The sequence below is a fragment of the Mycteria americana genome, chromosome 4, assembly GCF_035582795.1.
Source record: "Mycteria americana isolate JAX WOST 10 ecotype Jacksonville Zoo and Gardens chromosome 4, USCA_MyAme_1.0, whole genome shotgun sequence".
In the NCBI taxonomy this organism is placed as follows: domain Eukaryota; kingdom Metazoa; phylum Chordata; class Aves; order Ciconiiformes; family Ciconiidae; genus Mycteria; species Mycteria americana.
The window spans coordinates 11,410,920-11,430,260 of record NC_134368.1 but is presented as its reverse complement, the minus strand read 5'-3'; the positions used below and the strand labels follow the sequence as shown (position 1 = coordinate 11,430,260).

At 36.0% G+C, this 19,341-nt stretch overlaps 1 protein-coding gene across 3 annotated transcripts in view; it reads right to left on the bottom strand.

Moving 5' to 3' along the window:
• HTT (huntingtin) overlaps positions 1-19,341 on the bottom strand; it is an 89,768-nt gene that overhangs the window by 20,942 nt on the left and 49,485 nt on the right. For all 3 annotated transcript variants that reach the window (XM_075499643.1, XM_075499644.1, XM_075499645.1), the window contains 16 exons: positions 18,573-18,695; positions 17,799-18,037; positions 16,321-16,463; positions 13,024-13,231; positions 11,531-11,672; positions 10,074-10,253; positions 8,410-8,586; positions 8,085-8,161; positions 6,829-6,967; positions 5,049-5,171; positions 4,002-4,215; positions 3,660-3,805; positions 3,023-3,200; positions 2,645-2,740; positions 1,601-1,788; positions 207-333 (listed from right to left, as the gene is read on the bottom strand). In XM_075499643.1, coding sequence (XP_075355758.1) covers positions 207-333; positions 1,601-1,788; positions 2,645-2,740; positions 3,023-3,200; positions 3,660-3,805; positions 4,002-4,215; positions 5,049-5,171; positions 6,829-6,967; positions 8,085-8,161; positions 8,410-8,586; positions 10,074-10,253; positions 11,531-11,672; positions 13,024-13,231; positions 16,321-16,463; positions 17,799-18,037; positions 18,573-18,695 — 2,500 coding nt within the window. The remainder of the gene's footprint in view (positions 1-206; positions 334-1,600; positions 1,789-2,644; positions 2,741-3,022; positions 3,201-3,659; positions 3,806-4,001; positions 4,216-5,048; positions 5,172-6,828; positions 6,968-8,084; positions 8,162-8,409; positions 8,587-10,073; positions 10,254-11,530; positions 11,673-13,023; positions 13,232-16,320; positions 16,464-17,798; positions 18,038-18,572; positions 18,696-19,341) is intronic.

Sequence of the window (19,341 nt, the reverse complement as noted above, 5' to 3'; positions counted from 1 at the left end):
TTTCTATAATTTATAATTTTTTCTCTGCACTTAGCAAAATGTAAGAATTATTGCAGCACAATTACTAACCTGCTCTGAAATATTATTTCTCTCCCATATATGCAACAAAAGTAAACAAATGGCACCAGATTCAGTTATTCAGTAACTTCACAACACAAGTAAGTGCTGAATAAGAGCCAACTGTATTAATTTTTAATTTTGCATACCAAGTGTATTAATGCGATAGATGAACTCCTTAAAGATTTCTTTTTCTTGAAGAAATTCTACTGGGATTTCAGGAAAAACTGTGCCGAAGTCACCTGCAGGCTTTGGTGACCAGCCTAATTTCCAGACCTGAAGAAATATAAAGAAAGTCTACTTATCCAAAACAGAAGTAGTATTAACATGACAGCTATAAATATATATGCACCTTTCAAAAGCAATGAGACATCAGTAAATAAAGTAATTCTCCAAATACAAAAAAAGCTTAGAGAAAGATTAGATATCTAACCCAGCTAATACACATTTTACACTATATTTCTAATTTGGGGGGGGGAGGGGGAGGTTGAATATTTCTCACTATGAATTAATTATTCAGTCCTACTGTCCAAGTTTGGATATGAAAGCAAATAAATTCCTGTCATATATTTCAGTTCAGAATTTAAGTGCCAGGTGACTCCTAGATTGTGCAGAAATTATGCTGAAAGGTAATTCAGGGAAAATAGTTCACATACTATTGATGCCTGAAAAAGCACAGAGATATATCTGAGAGTGGGCAAAAAAAAGTCTCAATCAAAAAAATTAGTATCTTTTGACATCCTCTCAAAAACAGAGTGCTGAGAAACACTCAGCCAGAGAAAGGCCAGAAAAATAGCCTTGCATATATCAGGAAACCCCCTTTTGCTCTACCTAATACACATCTAAAAATGTTTCTTATAAACTTCAAAACCATTATCAAAACAAAGTCACTTCACAGTACTAACAGTACATGGAGGTAATCATGAAATGTTCTTAAATCCATGTTACATTGGCAGAAAAGAAAAGGTTGAAATACCTTGTCCAAAAGATCCAAGATGAGTTAGGAAAGATATACAATCCAAAAGTATCTGCATGGCATACCATGGTATGGTACCACACACAAATACCAGATTTAGTTCAGACACTACTTCAGACACCTCAGCACCATTGTGTCATTGTGGTGCTTAGCACGACAAAAAATGAATTTGTCAATTCACACGTCAAAGAAAGTAGCAGTATAGATTTTGCACTCTTTCCAGGGTAAGCAATCCCACTGAGCAGGAGAAAATATTAGCCCTAAGAAAATACCCAAGTCACTGCTTGCTCTTCGTTTCTTAAACTACCACCTGGACATTCTCTCACATAAGATTGTAAGGAGCAACTACACTCCTTTCTAATCAAATCTCTGATTCCATAGTGAACTCTTACTTGATATCTTTACAATATTTTGCTACTTAGTGTTTAAAAAGACAAACTGGCTGATCAAACTAGCTGAAGGTTGAAATCCTACTGACATAAAACTTAAGATGCAGCAGCATGTCTGGTTATCAAAAAGTTATTCAATAGCTTCTAAAGTCCTGAAAACAAAGCATAATGAACATACCAAGGGAGGTACTCTTGTGTAACTGTTCACTAGAGGCAGCCTTGCTAAACTGATGATGATGTTCTTGAGGACAGGAGTAAGAAATGCTGGGATACTGCTGTTTCTTTTGTGCCCCAGTGCCAAGACAGTCTGTAAGCATTCCACCATCTCAGCTACCATTTCACAAGCTGCAGTAATGTGTTTAGTTTCTTTGTTGGGAGAAAAAGAAATTCAGTTTTACGAATTTATTAATAAGACATAATTTAAAAAGATACAGAAAAACAAAAAATGCTTAATGAAAGAGTATGTCAACTAAAAAGGACAAAACCACAATAAGGATGTATACAAAGAAATATTCTACAATATTTCAGCTAGTTGAAGAGTACTACTACCACTCTCCCTGCAATGGCTTGCATTGTTTGCCAGTCTTAGTGCTGGAGATTACCAGTACCTGACATCTGCCAGCAGAGCAGCTCACACGCTAACCCCAGCAAGAACAGGCCACACTGAATAGAGCATTTCTGAGAATTTAAAGTGACCAAACTCATCTGTTTTCTCATAAAACAGTCTCATAGCTGGCTCTATGCTAAATCTGACAAGCAGGTAATTTCTGTAGATGGAAGTGGTATCTTACTGTACCAGCACAGCTGGATATGGAAGACAATGCTGTCTACACTCACAGACTACAGTTGACCTTCATCTCAACATAGTGTTCCTATACTGTAGAAAGGCAGATGATGAATCTGCCTTTCTTCAGAAGAAATAACAATTCTACCTCTCCTGCATGAAATTTAAAAATCCCACAACACTTTAAAAAGCTCAGTCTGCAGCATGCTGCACAGCTAACAGAATCACCCAAAAGAAAAATCTGTGTTAATGTTTAACTTTAAAGAAAAAACAACTATACCTGTTAAAAATGTCAACCTATATTTAATAAACATTTATCAAATACAAATAAGGTCTCAGATGAACTCTCATTGTTAAAAAAATAGTAATAGAAAGGGTACCTACAAATATTTCTTCAGTGAAAGTTTATGGCAAAAGTGGAATTCACCATTTACTTACTCTGTGTGTTTGAATCAACTTCACTCTCGCTTAAGCCTTTTGAAGTATTCTTCTTTCTTTCAGGACTAAGAAGTTGATTACCGGGTTCAACAGCAACTAAATTAGACAAAAATATTTAAGAGATACAACCATTACATATCTAATTTCATTTTTCTCCTCAAAACCACATAGTAGTCAAATATTTAACATTTCCAAGGCATCTGCCAAGTTCAAAAGTAAACACAAAATCTTAAATGAGAAATTAAAGTAGTAAAAATAAACTTGTCAAAGAAATAATTAAAAAGGACTCAGAGGAAATATTCCAGACACCTAGCATTTCATCAGTGATGATTGACAATTTATTAAGAAAATTCTCACAGCTGTTCAAATTGGACTCACCTGCTTCTATGATAAATCTAATGCAATTAATTAAGGAGCAAGCATATGTCACATTAGTTGCAGAAGCTAACAAATTCCAGAGACTAGGCTGCTGTAAGGTCAGACAGCAACAATCCAGAGCAGCTTGAAGATCTACACTTAATGGAATCTGGTCATGCATTAAATGCCATGATAGTGCCTGTGCCAAAATAAAAATTTCCCATTAATAGCAAATTCTTGCAACAGAGTAACTTATAACCAAAGGTGTCTTTTTTTTTTTTTTTTTACTCAGCAATATGTAAAGTTTTATTAGCAAGTTGTATTTTTTTCCTGAGAGAACAGAATTTAAGTACAAGAAAATTATGAGCATTATATACTGCTTATTCAATGTCCCAAAAATCAGTGCACAGCCATTCTCCCAAATGCCAAGATTATTCCATCATTCAATCAACCTCTCCTTGTAAAAAGCTGCCCTTGTCCCATAAGCCCATCTGATTTACTAGCACAGGTCAAATAAAATAACCACTGAAGAAATTTCTACAGTTAAGACACGAAAATCGCCCAGATCAAAAAGTTACTCAGTGGTGATCAGTTTAAATCAAAGTTGTCCCCTCTACCAACATTTCATCACATCTTTAATAATGCTGTAGTTTCTTACCTCTACTGACATAACTACGAACTTCAGGATATCATCCTCTTTGTCAGGAGGAACACGGAGACCAGCTGGTAGTTTTGAGAGCAACAACAAATACTGAGCCAGTGCACGACAAAGTGTCATCATAGACTGATACATCACCTCATCTCCTATAAAATAAGACTGGATGAAATCTAGCTGTTTGAATTTTTCCCCTCAATAAATGTTTTTCAGAATTATTTCATAAGCACTTTTATGCCAGCTATCTTGATTTTTTAAAATAGTAAGTTCATGTATTCACAAGACATCTGTAAAGTACCTTTGCAGAGGAGAGAATAAGCTTAAAAAGACCATTATTTCTATTACCAAAGATATCGCTTAGTTTTTTCCAGTAGGCTGATGGCTCAGTTGGCAATAGTGGTTGAAAAACCTGGTGGCTGGCAGGAAGATTTTGTACAGTGGTAGACACATTATCCAGAGTTACCCTCCGAGCTGTTTCAAAGAAGCTACTCTTCTGGTCTCTTGAGATTTCATTCATGCCAAGGCTTAAACAAGGTGCCAACAAGCTCAGGTTGAATTCCTGACATCAAATAGTAAATAAAAAGAAATTGCTTTTAATTCTGGCATACTAATATGGTGGTAAATTAACAGTTTATTAATTAACTAACTTGTTATTATGACCTCTGCTCTACTGTGGTATAACAATACCATAATTAAGCCCATATTTGTTCCACATTTAAATTCTAAACACTACTGTAAAGAAAAATCAATATGCTTATTCCAAATTTTCAGAACAATAGGTGAATAAAGCTTAAGGATTACCTATATACAAGGAATCTTCAAGTAACAAGTTTTCAAACAACTAAGTCAAACAAAAGTATTTTTAAAAACAGTTTCCCAATATTACTTCTGCATACCAGCAGCAAATGTAATGTAGAGAATTTGAACAAAATATGTTCTTAGAAAACAAAAGTAATAGATACAAACTGTCCTTTATGCCAGATTTACTATCTGTGGCCTGTTAGTGGCATATTGCAAGTCATCTAGCACAGATATTTAAAAGGTTACAGAAACATCTGGCCTTGCAAGAGACTATGGCAAAACAAGAAGGTTATGTAAAATGGTAAAACTGGATTTTTGTGATTGCAATAAACTAACCTTCACTTCCACTCTATATGCCCAACCTGTACTACTAGAAAGCTAGTATTAGCAGCATTGCTAGACACAGAAATGAAGCATATCTACTACTTTAGTTTCCAAAATGAACTGAAATTCAAGAATTGAACTACCAGTATTATGTAAATTTGAAGTGTTTACATTTAAAAAGTCTAATCTATTAATACTACCAATAAGAAGATTCAAAATAATTACATCCTCTTCAGCTGACTGTGTTTCACCTGACAAAGAAGTTACCTTGCTGGTCATGAAGGAGTTCAGGTCAGGCTGAGGAATCCTATTTACCAGCTCTGCACCTTCTAGCAGTGCTGAGTCAGACTTGATGCAACACTGCGACCTCACTAGTGACACATACCAGTCCTTTAATAATTAAAAAAATGAAGTTTGTTACATATTTGGTTTCATACAATAATACTGTTCACAGAGGCGGGGGAGAATTGCTCATTGGCATTGAATTGCAGTCTGTTTAAGAGATCACTAGGCCACATTAATGTCAAAAAAACTCAAAGAAAAAAGCAAGGCAAAGCAGACAACTGGTAAACGGACCATCTTAAACTAGACCAATAGATGTTCACTGGCAAGTTGCCTATTTCCACAAGGTCTGGACAGGAAATAAGGAAAAAAGCTTAACATATAGCACAGGTGTATGTATTAGGACCCTAAAGCTGAGGAGAATATCTAGGAAAAAACTAGAATACTCAGTAGTCACACAAACACAACAGTAATAGCAAAAACCCCAGTACTATAACCAAGGAAGAAAAGTCTTCAGATTCAAATAAATCAGCAGATGAAGATAACATCTGTTTTTTAACACTCACTGAAATAAAGGAAGACTATCACACATCACTGCAAATTTAAGGAGTAAACTATTAGCGATGAGCCTATGGAATTAGTTAATAATATAACTAATTTAACTAAGGAATACAAAGAGGCTCAGTTATCCCTCTTCTGTGTTCTCTCTCATAACTGGACATCCTGAATTTGCCGATATTAATTAGAATCCAGCTAAGCCTGTCAGATTTCAAGGAGCATCTGGACAATGCTCTTAGTTATATGGTTTAGTTTTAGGTAGTCCTGCAAGGAGCAGGGAGTTGGACTCGATGATCCTTATGGGTCCCTTCCAACTTGAGATATTCTATGATTCCATGAACTATATAGGGGTTGTGGAGGAAGCACACAAAAACTACTTCCTTTGTGCAGTATTTACAGTTAGAGCAGAATGAGATTGGTTAATTTGAAGATGGAAAGCCATGGGTAAATGGTTTCTGGGCACAAACAGTGTTTCCTCCTACTGTCTAAGTAGCTCTCAATCTCTCTCCTAAGTCAATGGGTTCCTCGACTACTTATCGGTCTCCTCCAAACTGTCAGCTAATCAAATAATTTTTGCCATCTCAGTTACGTACGTTTCCTATTACTGCGTATCACTGTAGAACACGAAGGAATGAAAAGGAGAAGTTATCTGTGCCATGGGACAAGCTAGAAGACACAGGCCTCAAAAGGCTTGCTCTTAGCCTCCCACCCCACTTTGAAATAAACGCATCTAGGTACATGAAAGACAGAAACAGTTAAGTAGTCATGATTGTTCTCTGAAAGTAGTTTAAAGCTGAGAAGTGGAAACTGAGAAGTAATGCTTAATTTGTAAGAGACAACCAAATGAAATTCAGCAAATGAATACAACTGATCACTGCAGTAAATACAGCAAGAAAACAAGTAAGAGTATGTATCTGTCTCTACTGAACCTTAAATAAGTCTTTCCATTAAAGTTATGCAAAGAAACAAAAAGTTTTTCACAGCACCATCAACATAAACATCTATGCATATGCTAATTATTCATTCGAAGTTCAACAGTCAGCCAACACATATGAAATAATTTCACTGATCTGTATTTGAGATTCAGTGACAATTCTGAGAACATTAACTGCATAGTAAAAATAAGCTGTATTAAATATTCTGTAATGAGCAAAAGCTTGTCTACAGCCAAGGCACTTTTAGTGACTCTTTTTAAACATAATCTTACTTTGTCTAGAATTACATTCTCTAAAGCTGGTTGGTCTTCTCCATCTAGTGGGTGTGAGGTAACCAGAGGTGAAGGACTAGTTGTGTCTGGTGCTACCATAAGACGAAATCTATCCAAGAGCGAGTAAAGTCTTTGGTGTCTGAAAATAGAGTAATACATCAGCAGAGAGCTAACTTACTCAGTTTTGTAAATCATTTAAAAATAGAAAGACATCCAGTGAGCCAATTATAATCCTGGGAGAAAAAAGCAGTAGGGTCTTCAGTTCTTTGTTGGATATATGCAGTCATATGATGCTAAACTGCAAATTTCACCAGCTATCAGTAGCCAAAACAAATGAACTCAGCAACATCAACAATAAAGATTTAAATTTAATTTAGATTTAAAATTTGTACACGCTTAAGCATAAACTACAAGCTGTTCAGTTTTCCTTATGCAGTAAATCTTTTTAATGAGTAAAAAGAATCAAAGTTAGTGTACAGATTATTTGATTGCAGACAAATATGTTCTAACAGATACCAAAAAAGAATCCACTAAAACGGAACTTTTTTTTTTTAAATATATTAAGAATTCCAGTCTGTGGATTTATGTCAGTGTCAGGGTTTGGGGTTTTTTTTGTTGGTTGGGAGTTTTTTTGTTTGATGGGGTTTTTTTTTATTCCATTACTGCTATCAAGAACATGTATAAAGTCATTTGGAGATTTTGGAGTTTTTTAAAAATTCAAATGTAACATTACCTATGAAGGCTTTTCAAAAATTGAATAATTTGCTCCTTTTTATAACAGCAGTTTACTTTTAAACAGCTAGGAGACTAACCAGTTAGAACTTTTAACACAGTTGTTTGGGGAGGGGGGGACCACCAACAAAAACACAAGCCCACCCAGCTTGGACTCACAAAATTCTGCAAAAGTCTGAGGAAAATAAAGTTGTTTTCAGTAATGTAGCTTTTGTCAAGGAATTAATTTGCGTTTGCTAACTCTCAAAAGTTAAATGAGTGGGATGAGGGAGAGAATTTGATGACTTCAAGTCTTTAGCCTGCTTTAATTCTTAAGTATATGGCAAATTCAACTCAGCCGACATGACTGTCCTTGTGCCAGAATATGCCTGCATCTCATAAGTGAGGCTTTACTCCTGTTTTACCTCCAAAAGGGCCCACTATCTTATCTTTAAGAAAAAACCCAAACACAGGAAAAAAGTTAACACAATTAGTACTAGAACATTACTTAATTTGGCATTTTAACATGTATTTGTATTATTTACCTTGTTGCTAATCCACTGTTTTGAAGGTATTCCTGAATTCTATCCAGTTCTTCAACTGGTAACTGAGTAATGCTGTTCTATAGGAAAGTCACAAGAATTTTATAGGACAGAAATAAATAAAGATACCCATAGGTACTTTGAACAGATTAGGAAAATTATAGACAAAGTGAAATGTAAACATTCACATACCTATATATTAAAAAAAATTCCTTTGCAATGAAATCACTTAAACATCATCATATTTTGATATACTTTCAATCATTACATTCGATTATGAGGCTAGCACTACCCAGTCTTATTTACAAATGAATATATTTATCCTTACCTGTAAAGTTGCAGCCAAAAGCATTTCTACCCGACGGCAAGCCAGTGTGTCAACCACGCGAGCAAGCACACGGAATGGAGTACACAAAAGCTTATCAACATATAATGTTAAAACAGCCCCAGACTGGCTGAGATGTATTCCCTCTAAGCACTGTAAGGTCTTCTTCAGAGTTGTGGGCTAGATGTTGAAACAAAACAAAACAGAAGAACAGACAAAAAAAATTCCCAATCAATTGGAATACAAAAATGTTAAAGCTAAAGGGAAAGGCATTTATAAAAAGCTATAGCAGACAACTAGCTGATCAACCTAATAATCTATAAATAAATAGGTTTGAGTTGCTGGGTTATTTAATATGAACACTAAGTTGTTTGATGTTTAACTGTAAAAGCTGACTCTTACAAAGAGTAAGCAAAAAGTAGGGAGCAAAAGTTTTAGGCGAAAAAAGCTAGAGAGACTTAAGTGGAATTGGAGAGCTTTGAAAACAGTGAGAAGCTTGAACTCTTGCTGGAAGGAGGTAGGAACATGAGCACAGTCAAGACAAGAAACAGTACAGAAATCCAGACAAGCATTAGGGATTTTTTTGAGCACATGTTTAATCATAGAAACAGCAATGGCTACTCAGGATTAGAAGGGGGTGCAAAGAATTTTTTAAAAAAAATTATTTATTTCTTTTTTTAAATACAAGCACCAATTTAGCACCAATAACCTAAAGGGAGAAACACAAACTAGTTTGACTCGTGGAACCGATCTTGTTTTAGAGCAGACTGTAAATATCAGCTATTTTAATTTTACTGACTTTTCTGATAATCACCAAACATTTCACAGAATGACTACATCTTCCATTCAAACCCATTTAGTTTAGTTCATTCTACTGATTCTCAGACACTAAAACCCAGATTCATCTCACCTAACTTTAAAGTGTTTTACTCACATGGGTAAAGCACAAATGCAGTTGCACTAGATTTGCACAGAGGCAATGGGAAGAGACAGAAAATGTTACCAGGCTACTCAGGGTGCGGTAGCATCTCCCACCATTAGCTCTAGAGGAAGCCCAGCAAATGAGATTTCCCACCTAGTGAGTTCCCAAGATTAAGAGTGATGCATACAACCTTACATCCCTATAAAACATCATCCATTCCTTTTAATTTGAAAACTAACATAATCAACAGAAATCATACACTGAATTTCTGAAGCAGTATTTCCCTCACCGAGAGGCTAGAACTTGTGGGGCAGATCAATGGGGAAGGCATGAGCTTGCAAATCATTTTCATGCTGTTAGGGCCTATGAAGATGGACTGGTTCCTAATTCCTTCCTCTGTAGTTAGTAGTTCTGTTATGTATGCTACCAAGATACTGAAATCAAAGACAAAAGTTACAGCTTTAATTTACCCTTCAGATATTTATTATGCAGGGGTAATACCCAGGAAGGAAGAAAAGCAGCTTAACCAACTCTAGTTGAATTCATAGATTTGATGGATTGGAACACATCTGATACTGAAGTTGCTAATATATTATAAGGTTCTCTGTTTGCATTTTTAAATAAGTGACTTTAAAAATAAAATTAGAAGTTGATAAATGACCCAGAAATGTCAGAATTTGCATACTTATCAGTTAAACTTATGCTGAAATAAGTGACTTTATTGTTAAAAAAAAATTAAACTTACAGCTGCAAGATTCTCACACCGTGATTGAATGGCCTGGATGAAGAGACCACTGGCTGCGGAATTCCTGTGAACAGCACTAATAAAGTCTTGTACTGGAGGCTCATGGGACAGATTAATCAAGTCCTGAACATGATTCACAATAAGCCAGGTCAAGTGTTCTGAATCATGCAGGTTTTGACACTAAAGGGGAAAAAAATTAGTATCTGATTCCAGTAATACCCATGTAAGCATTTAATTACTAAAAACTTTATCTGACACAACATGAAGTTTTTCATATATAATTCTGGTAGCTATTTGAAAATAATGCCATAAAGTGTCTATATTTTATTATCACCATCATTATTTTTACATGACAAATTTTCCAGATGCTTTTGATCTTGTTGCAAATTAAGAGATTTATAATGAATTAGTAAATTTTTTTTAAAAAACACTAAAAAGCCACGTTAGAAACAAGTAAATTGAGACGGTCAATTCAAAGATGCCGCTTTTAATGAAATGATGTTTGAAATAAACATGCACACACAGAGTCTTCTTGTAAAATGTGGTTTTCATTTAGGCTTCTTTTTAAAGATTTCTGGTTACTGCTGGCCTTAACACAAGGTGAATAATTTCTGGAAAGCAAATCCAACGAGATCTGTCAATAATTAATTTTAAAACCTACAGAGGCTATGTGTATATCAACAAGCAGTGCAATGCAACACAAAAAGATCTGTAGAGCTAACTAGGTGATGCTGAGAGGCTAACACTCCCCAGTAAAGAGGTTTTGGAAGGTTTTACCTTGGACTACCTCTAATCTGACTCTGGTGACTGAATATCCATTAGTACTTGAAGTGCTTCTTAAACATAGCTTTTGGTTTATCTGAATCTGAAAGGAATGCAGTTTGCTTGCCCCAAAACTGCTCTGCAATGCAAACCAAAGTGCAATACTACATATTACAGGAAGATTCACTTCAAAAGTTCCCAATGAACTAAAATGCTAATATTGAGGCAGCAAGAGGACAAAGCCGCAGGAACTGCTCTCATTAGAGAGTCAAATTGGAAGTTAAATGCTAATGTAAAACCTCTCCTCTTACGGTATAATGACAGAAATTTGTTGTCTCCTAGACACTGTGCACTGCTACTGATGTTGGGAAGTCTAACACTACTTAGTGTGCTCCTGGCACCTCACAAGTAAGGGATATGATACCCAGCAGATAATTCTATCACCCACTAGGTATCCATTACAAGCCAAGAGAATTCTCAGTTCAGAATAGGAAAAATAAAAGCCAAATGAGGTCATACCTAAGCTTACCGAAGCACTACCTGCAAATAAAATGACTAGTTTCCCAAGTCTTCATTTTTCACTTGTGAACCAGATTCAGTTAATGCACATCAGTAATAAAAGACTGTCAGCGTAATAAAATAACTCAAGTCATATAAACTGTTTAATGTTATAAAATTTGTAATTCAAAACTTACAACATAGTCACAAAAAAGAATGAGTGCTCCTCTTCTCACTATCTCTCTATTGCACATGCCACGTTTAGATTCTGAATCCGATTCATCACTGTCTCCAGATATCTGAGGGCTAAGCAATTTAGTAGTAGAAAGACTGTGTCTCCTGCAAGAAGCATATTATATTCTGTTACTATTTTATTACTATGGCTACTGAAACATTAACAATCAAATTGCTTGGAATATCCTACCAATGTCCTTACATAATACTTATTTTCCTAGAAACTTCATTCAAACATCATACTGCTCTGAAGTAGACACTTTGCTTTCCATCAGCTCTTTACTTTCTAACAATTGTAGTATCACTTTTTTGTTCTGTGCTTTCTTGGACTCTTTGAAGAACTAAACAGATTATTTAAGAAAAACATGGGCTACTGCAACTCTGGTAGGATAACAGAACCTAATACTATATTTTCTTCTCAAGCCAGACCAGTGTTCTTGAGCACTTAGTCTAGTGTCAGATAGAAAGTGATGCCCAACCCAGAAAAAACAGAGATTACATTGGTAAATAATTAAAAAAAAACACCACAAACCTGCAACAAATAGCAGATGTCACCTTAGCTATTTTAGTTGCCCTACTTTGCTCATAAGCCTGGTAATCTCATGTTTCCTCAAATTATAATAATATTTTTTCACATCATGAGGTTGAACTGAGGCAAGAATCTCAAATTTGAGCAAGTATTGATCCACTCGTGTTGTAGAGCAAGATTAGCCTTCCCTAACATTCACTGCACAAGCATCAGAAATGTCTCTCAAGTCAGTTGTTAATCTCCCTCTACAGTTAACACAGAGGGATACCCACCCACATAGGGGGTCTCTTCCTTACCGCCAGAGGTTGAATCATTCCAATGCCTGACAGGTGGGACGAACTAACTTCAGACCAAAAGAACACTCATTTTAGACAACTTAAGTGAGGTTACTATGGTGCTTGATGCTAATGAATCAGTATAGTGCTGATACTATGTTTTGATAGCATTTAGTAATAGACCCACTGAGAACAGATATAACTACAGTTACAGTTATACTGATCAGACTGTATTTTCATAAACACAGTGTATATCATCTGCACTGGCTAGAAGGTGAAATACAAAGTCTTCATAGGAACATGAAATATGAAATACTGAATATTTTGTTATAGCTATTTCCATGATTTTAATTAAAAGTAGTACACAGATTAAGCTTTCTTGCCTTAAATTGGAGAAATTACCCAGCAGTTCTTTTGAGGAACAACTGCATGCAGGACACATTTCCTTAGTTTGAAAGACATACTGATATGAGAACAGACAATATGTATACACGTAAAGTAAACGCAGAACTATCTATTTCAGAATCCAAATAGTACTATTCAACAGGCTGACAGGCTTAGCAGAAAAAAACCTAAATTTTTAAAAATCTAATTTTAGCAAATATAATTACAAGACACACTACTACTACTAGGGATCAAAAACACATCTTACTTTGGGGTTTGATGCACTTCTGACCACCAGTTGTAGTTTGTATAATTGACAAGAAGCAGGATTTGACACCAGAGGAGAACTAAAGAAGGATGCGTGGGAATCATGGACTGAACAAGGTCACTCAAACTTTCAAGGGTATAGAAACTACCATCAGATCCATCTCCTGTAAAAAGTCTGGTGGCTGCAGCTGTGATTCTTCTAAACATCCCTGGAAACAATAAAAGCATGTTAGAGTAACTATGCTCTAGTTTGAATTCTGAAGTTTTAAAATTATTCAGGGTACCCTGAGAATACAAACCTTGCTTCATGAGCCACTGCCCTTCCTGGAAGAAAGATACATCCTAAGTGGCTTTACAAATGTGAGGCAAGTCATGGAGTTTGGCCAAGGGCAGTGTGTAAACCAGTAATGACCAGCTCCCAGACTCAATAAATAATGCTTTAGATCAAACTAGAATTGTAATGAAACCTATCTTCTCAACTTTTTCTCTGTCACGCATCAAAAAGTTTTTGATACATGAAAACCTTACCAAATTTAAAATTGTTAATTACAGACCAGGATTTTTGTTTGTTTTGGTTTATAAAGTAAAACACAGAAGTTCTAATTAAGAACCATGCTGTAACTATTATTCTACATGCTAAGGAAGATCGCTTACAAGTCTCCTACTTGTAGATGAGGGCTTCCCAAATACATGTAGTTGAAACTAAACTGATACCGTCCTGTCCAATTTCTGAAGTGCAAAAAGTAAATCTTAAGTGGAGAAAAGTCATTACACTGCATACTGAACACTCAGCACAAAAGCTAAATTTTGCTTTCTGACTTGCTGATTCTGTATTCATATGCCAAAACAAAGGAAGGGAAAACCAGGAAAATAGACAAAGTTGTCTAAGGGTACAGGACTTTTTGAGTTTCTATGAGAAAATAAGATCAGGTAAAAAAGGGTTTCTTCAGAACCAGTTAGAAACCAAAAGCTAATCAGAATAAAGGAGATCTGTAGTGTTGCTTGCTTGCATTGCCAGATATACAGAAGAATGAAGCTATAAATTCCACAGCCATGTGGACCAGTTTAAGCTGCCCCCAGGACTGATAAATATACAATGTAAACAGCAGAGAATGGGAAAAATAACTGAGTCTCAAAACTTGGGTTCCACTTACCAGCAAGCCAGTGCTATTCCCATTCCAGCTTCCTGCCTTTGCAGTAATTGCACCATCTAGTGATTTTCTACATTCATGAAAGCCACTATATGCTAATCTTTTCACTTTGTCTATGCTTTTTATTTCTACTAACTTCGAAGTAGCACACTGAAAATGTTCATTTCTAATCTGGTAGCTTCCTATAGTTGAATACATAGGAGTCAGCAATGCTCACATTTTGAAAAAACTATAATGGTTGAGAAGACAAAACATCCTACTAGAATAGTGGTTAAAAATGACAGAAGACCTTAGTCTATGTTCCCAGACACAAGTTGCTATAAGCCGCACCTGTAGTTAGGAGAATATAACTTAAAGAGAAAAAAAATTATAGAGAATTTAGCTGAACAAGAGAGAAGTATTACAAAACCAGGCACTTAGTTAACCCTAAGCCTAAACCTGAAAGAAAATGCTATGATATGAAAATAGAGCCCAAGCGTCTGAACAACTTTCGTTGTACTCTGTTACACCGTATCAGGTAGTGACATTACTATTAGCATTTAAAGTTGATTTGTAGTCTTAGATTAAATTCATTTCTAGAGATCATGCAATACACATATCCCAGTGCTCTGCATGAGTATTTTAATATTTAATTTTGCATTAAAAACTCTACATAGTCCATGACAAGACTCAGTGCAGCTTGGAAGCCAGTTGCTGTAGCAGAACTAGCTGAGCCTTCCCTTCCCATTATCCCCAGCTCCTACTGTGGAAAAACCCACTTCCCTGATTTCAGTCACCAGCTTCATAGTCTGATTTCATTGGTCTTGGCTTGACACCATTTAATCACTTACTCCAAATCACCTTGGCATAAGTTATTTGTTATAATATTTGTTTCAAATGTTTCTCCATAGCAACAATTAACAGTATACATACTTTAGTTATTATTGTAACAGACACAAGGGAAAAGGGAACTATCACTCACTACATCCAGAAGCTTTGAGCTTTGATAGAGAACCAGCTGAAGACCCAGAACGCTTCCATCAGCACTTTATTTACTTACTTTAAGTCTACACCTATGATACTTATATTTGCAAGAAGCAGCTGGTAGCAATGACAGGAACAGAACTAAGGTTTTTTTCCCCTCAAGAAAGGACTTTATAACTGAACTCTGTAGGAAGAGCTTAAAAAGAGAAAAAGATTAGAGGTTGTTGGGACACATGTTCTAGAGCACAGAATCATGTTAAATGTGTAATAGTACTCTGTATGCACTTTTTTTGTTATTTGCATCCACTAAGTAGTGAAGTACTGTAACGCCCATTTTACAGATGAGGCCATGGAACACAGAGTTCCTTGTCCCATATCTGTAAGGAAGTCTATAAAGAACCAGGAACTTGTGCCAAGACCTTTTAAACTACAGCCAACTACTGTCATCCAAGGTTGAATTTCAGCTGCATGATGAAAGTCAGAAGGCAAAAGAGATAGTCATAGTAATGAAGGAACAAAAGAATAAAAGAAAGGGAAGATAGTGCCACTATTAGGAAAATAAGACTAAGAAATCAGGCTAAAGACTAAGGAATTAAAGTGCCAGAGACTGGATATCTAGCAGAAGACACCTAAGGCAGAATTCCCAAACCTGAAGAAAGGAGCTCAAGACCAGCTAGCTGGAGCAGTACTACCTTACTTACTCTTCTGGTTTTGGTTTTTGGTTGGTTGTTTGGTTTGTTTTTTTTTTCTTTTTTTGTATCTTTTTATTAATTATGACAAAGAACAGAAACCTACCTTGTCATGAGTCTGAAATAGTGGTCTGTAACTCAGTATTTTAAGCTTGGACATACCTACCAACCTCCAAATTGAGAAAAACCATGAGAAATACAGCCACAAATTTGGAATGCTTTGCATTTTTGGACTGGAAAAATCTTAAACATTTAAAAGGAGAGATGAAAAGTCACTAATTACATTTTGTTCCACACAGACAGAAGAAATGTGAAAAATGTGCCCTGCATGCATGAGCACAAAGTTTGGGACGTTCTTTGTACCAAGTAGGATAGAATGTCTTCAGCACCTACGTATTTCTTCTCAGTAGTTAAACACATTCAACAATTGTCTCAGAACTGAAAAACCACCCTGCCACTGCATGCTACAACACAAGGCACTGTTTGAAGTATTACCTGATTTGAAGATATGTATTAAGCACATAAGCAGTGTGCCCAGCTCCTGGCAGTAGAAAGTATGTTGCTGCTCATTCATGTCCACTTTCAACTGTTTGGTAACTATATCTTCCAGTAGAATGCCAACCAGTTGTAGTAAGAACCTTGAAAAACCATGTATACAATAATCAACAGAAAAACTATCAATGCAACGTCTTTCAGAATAAGATGAGGTTTGCCTATGAAACCTCAGTAAGTTTGAAAAATAAAATATGAAGTCCTTGTCCATTCATTGTAAACAGAATGCTAAATTAAATGCTACAGAACAGGTTGACCTAAGACAAATATGATGCTATAGGTATGGAGAGATGATCACAGGCACTTCAATAATTACATACTGGATCGGGGTTATCTGCTCATCAGCTAAAGCTGTGATAGCATGCATACACCAGCCCACCTCACACAGCAAACATTCAAAATGCTATGGTGTCTTTATGGTGATTTGCAATGAGCTAAAAACACACCATGACAGTCACCACAGCTCAGCTGAGGAGGGGTAACTCAGCAAGTCACAGTAATTCAGCTGTTCATAGCCTCATCTATCCATCCACACTCTACCACACAGGTTCCATATCAAACCTCCAGGCGGGGGGGGGGGGAGGTCAAAAGAAACACCAAAAAAGGGCATTTGAGGAAAGCCATCCTTGCTCCTGGCCATAATCATTCCTCAACTCACTCCTGGTGGACATAAGGTCACATTCAGGGAGTCTAGAAGTCCCTTTTTCCTCTATCCATCACCCTCACAGTGAGCTGAATGATAAGAAACAGCATTTTATTTCTATCTGAAGTTCCATACTTGAGTAAAAAGTTCTTATTTTCCTTCAGCAAATAGCTATTTCAAATGCTTCCCACCACATTAAAACCTAATGCCTTAATGACAAACATTATGTCAACATAATACCATTGCCATCTCTCCACACTTCTTATGCCTGAAGTTTGTCACTCTCTGAGGACATCAGCATGGGAAGCTAACTAGAAAAAGCTAGCTCTTTAAAAATAGGGAATAAAGAGCAGGACTAACTTAATAGATTTGAATCCATCTGCTGTCAAGATTCTAGTACAGAACCTGGGCTTCTACTAAGGAGATGACTCATCTTTCAGTCCCACACAGGGAGGAAGGAAAGGGTTAACCAGTTACGTTTTTGGACCTGATTTTAGTAGGTCCAGGATTCACCCATTTTAACAGCTCCATTAGATCCTTCACTTGGCTCGAGAAGAGGTATCAGAACAGTCCTAAGTCCCTACTACAAACTGCTCAACTCCTCCCTCTGCTGTACATCTCACTATTCCTTCCTCCACACGCACTCCTCCCATATCAACTTAACAGACTTTATTCCTATCAGATAACAGTTCCATACAAGTGTATATATTGCACAATATATATGTGATTTCTCAGAAATCTTAATCTTCCCCCCTAAGTTACTCAAAAGATAACATACCTAGAAAATGTCTCTTCAGGCAGATATTTAGCCTGTTTAATATCAGTGCGATCCTCTGGTGCAGATAAGTTATTTTCTCCACATCTCAGTCTGTTAATTGCTTGACATGAAATCAGATATGGTGAGAAGGAAAGCTCTTGTATACGGGATAGAACAATGTCTTCTGTTGACTGTGAAATCAGAACTCTAAGGATAGCTAAAATTCCAGAAATCCATAGCTGGACAGTGCTCACTGATGCCTAACACAAACACAAAAATGCAGAAGATTGTTTAACTTCAAAGGTATTCAATACAACATAGGAATGTATTTAAAAAAATTACCATATTCATTATTGTTGTATAAAATCAGACCCTTTTGAGAATGGCGCAAGCAAGAAATAACGTTTATGTTCAGGTTTTCCAAAATGCTATTCTTGTGGTAACTGTTAAGCTTATATTCACTCTGTTAAAACAATCTCTCAACTATAAAAATGGTACTAATACTTGCATAAGAGAAATGAGAGTTACCTATTGCATTCTAGAATTTATTATAACAGTATGTTTCTCTACATTCCTGATGCTCAAAATACAAAACGAAGGCAAGTAATCCCTAAGCAGAATGTTCCTGTGTAAAATGCTCCCAGTTGGTAAATCACATTAGTTCTAATCAATCCTTTCCTAAGATCTGCTGCAGGTACTTTAATACCACATTGCAAATTAACAAAGAGAAACACACGCTCTTTTGTTTTCCATGAAAGACACCAGATTCTCTCTTGTCTGAAAAGAATTGCTCACCATTGTTTTAGGAGTAACAAACATACTCCTTAAAAGCATGTCCACAGGCCGAAGGGATGAAGGAGCCAAAATTTCAAACAAAGTGTTCAATACTCCCAGAGCATCATGAGAGTCTATATGCATCTGTAAAAGAAAAACACAACACTAATTTGTAACTATCCACTAAAGGTAACTGCAACACAAAATTACCATTTCATATTTTAAACATTTCTATGCCAACCCGTGTGTAATAAAGTTGTCCTTTATGGTACAAAATATAGAGCAACCAAAAGCTATGAAAGGTAAATTAAAGTTTTGTTGCAGACCTTCTTACACAGGAGTTTTGAGAACACAGACAAAAATCTATCATATGAAATTCAATATACATACCACATATTTTATTAGGCGAAATATGCCATATTCAGAATGAGACCAAAAGACTGACTTGTCATAAAATTTAAAAACTTTTCTCCTCCCTGCACATCCTACCAGGCATATTTATAGAGAGCAAAGCTGGTCATGAATAAACTTAAGCAGGTACTAGAAGAAAAAAAAAATCTGAATCATCAGAAAAGTGAACAGCTACAATGGTATTACACTGCACCAACAGAGGTAGCACACCTTACTTGATCAGTTTTTTTAGATAAGTTATAAAATAATCAACTGCAAAAAGCGAAGGCTGGACTCAAAATCTGGATGACCCCATCTTGCCTAAATAATTTGATAGTTGAGCACATGCACAGATTCATACAAAACAAAGGCAATTTCAATTTGCCAGCATTTTAGCTTT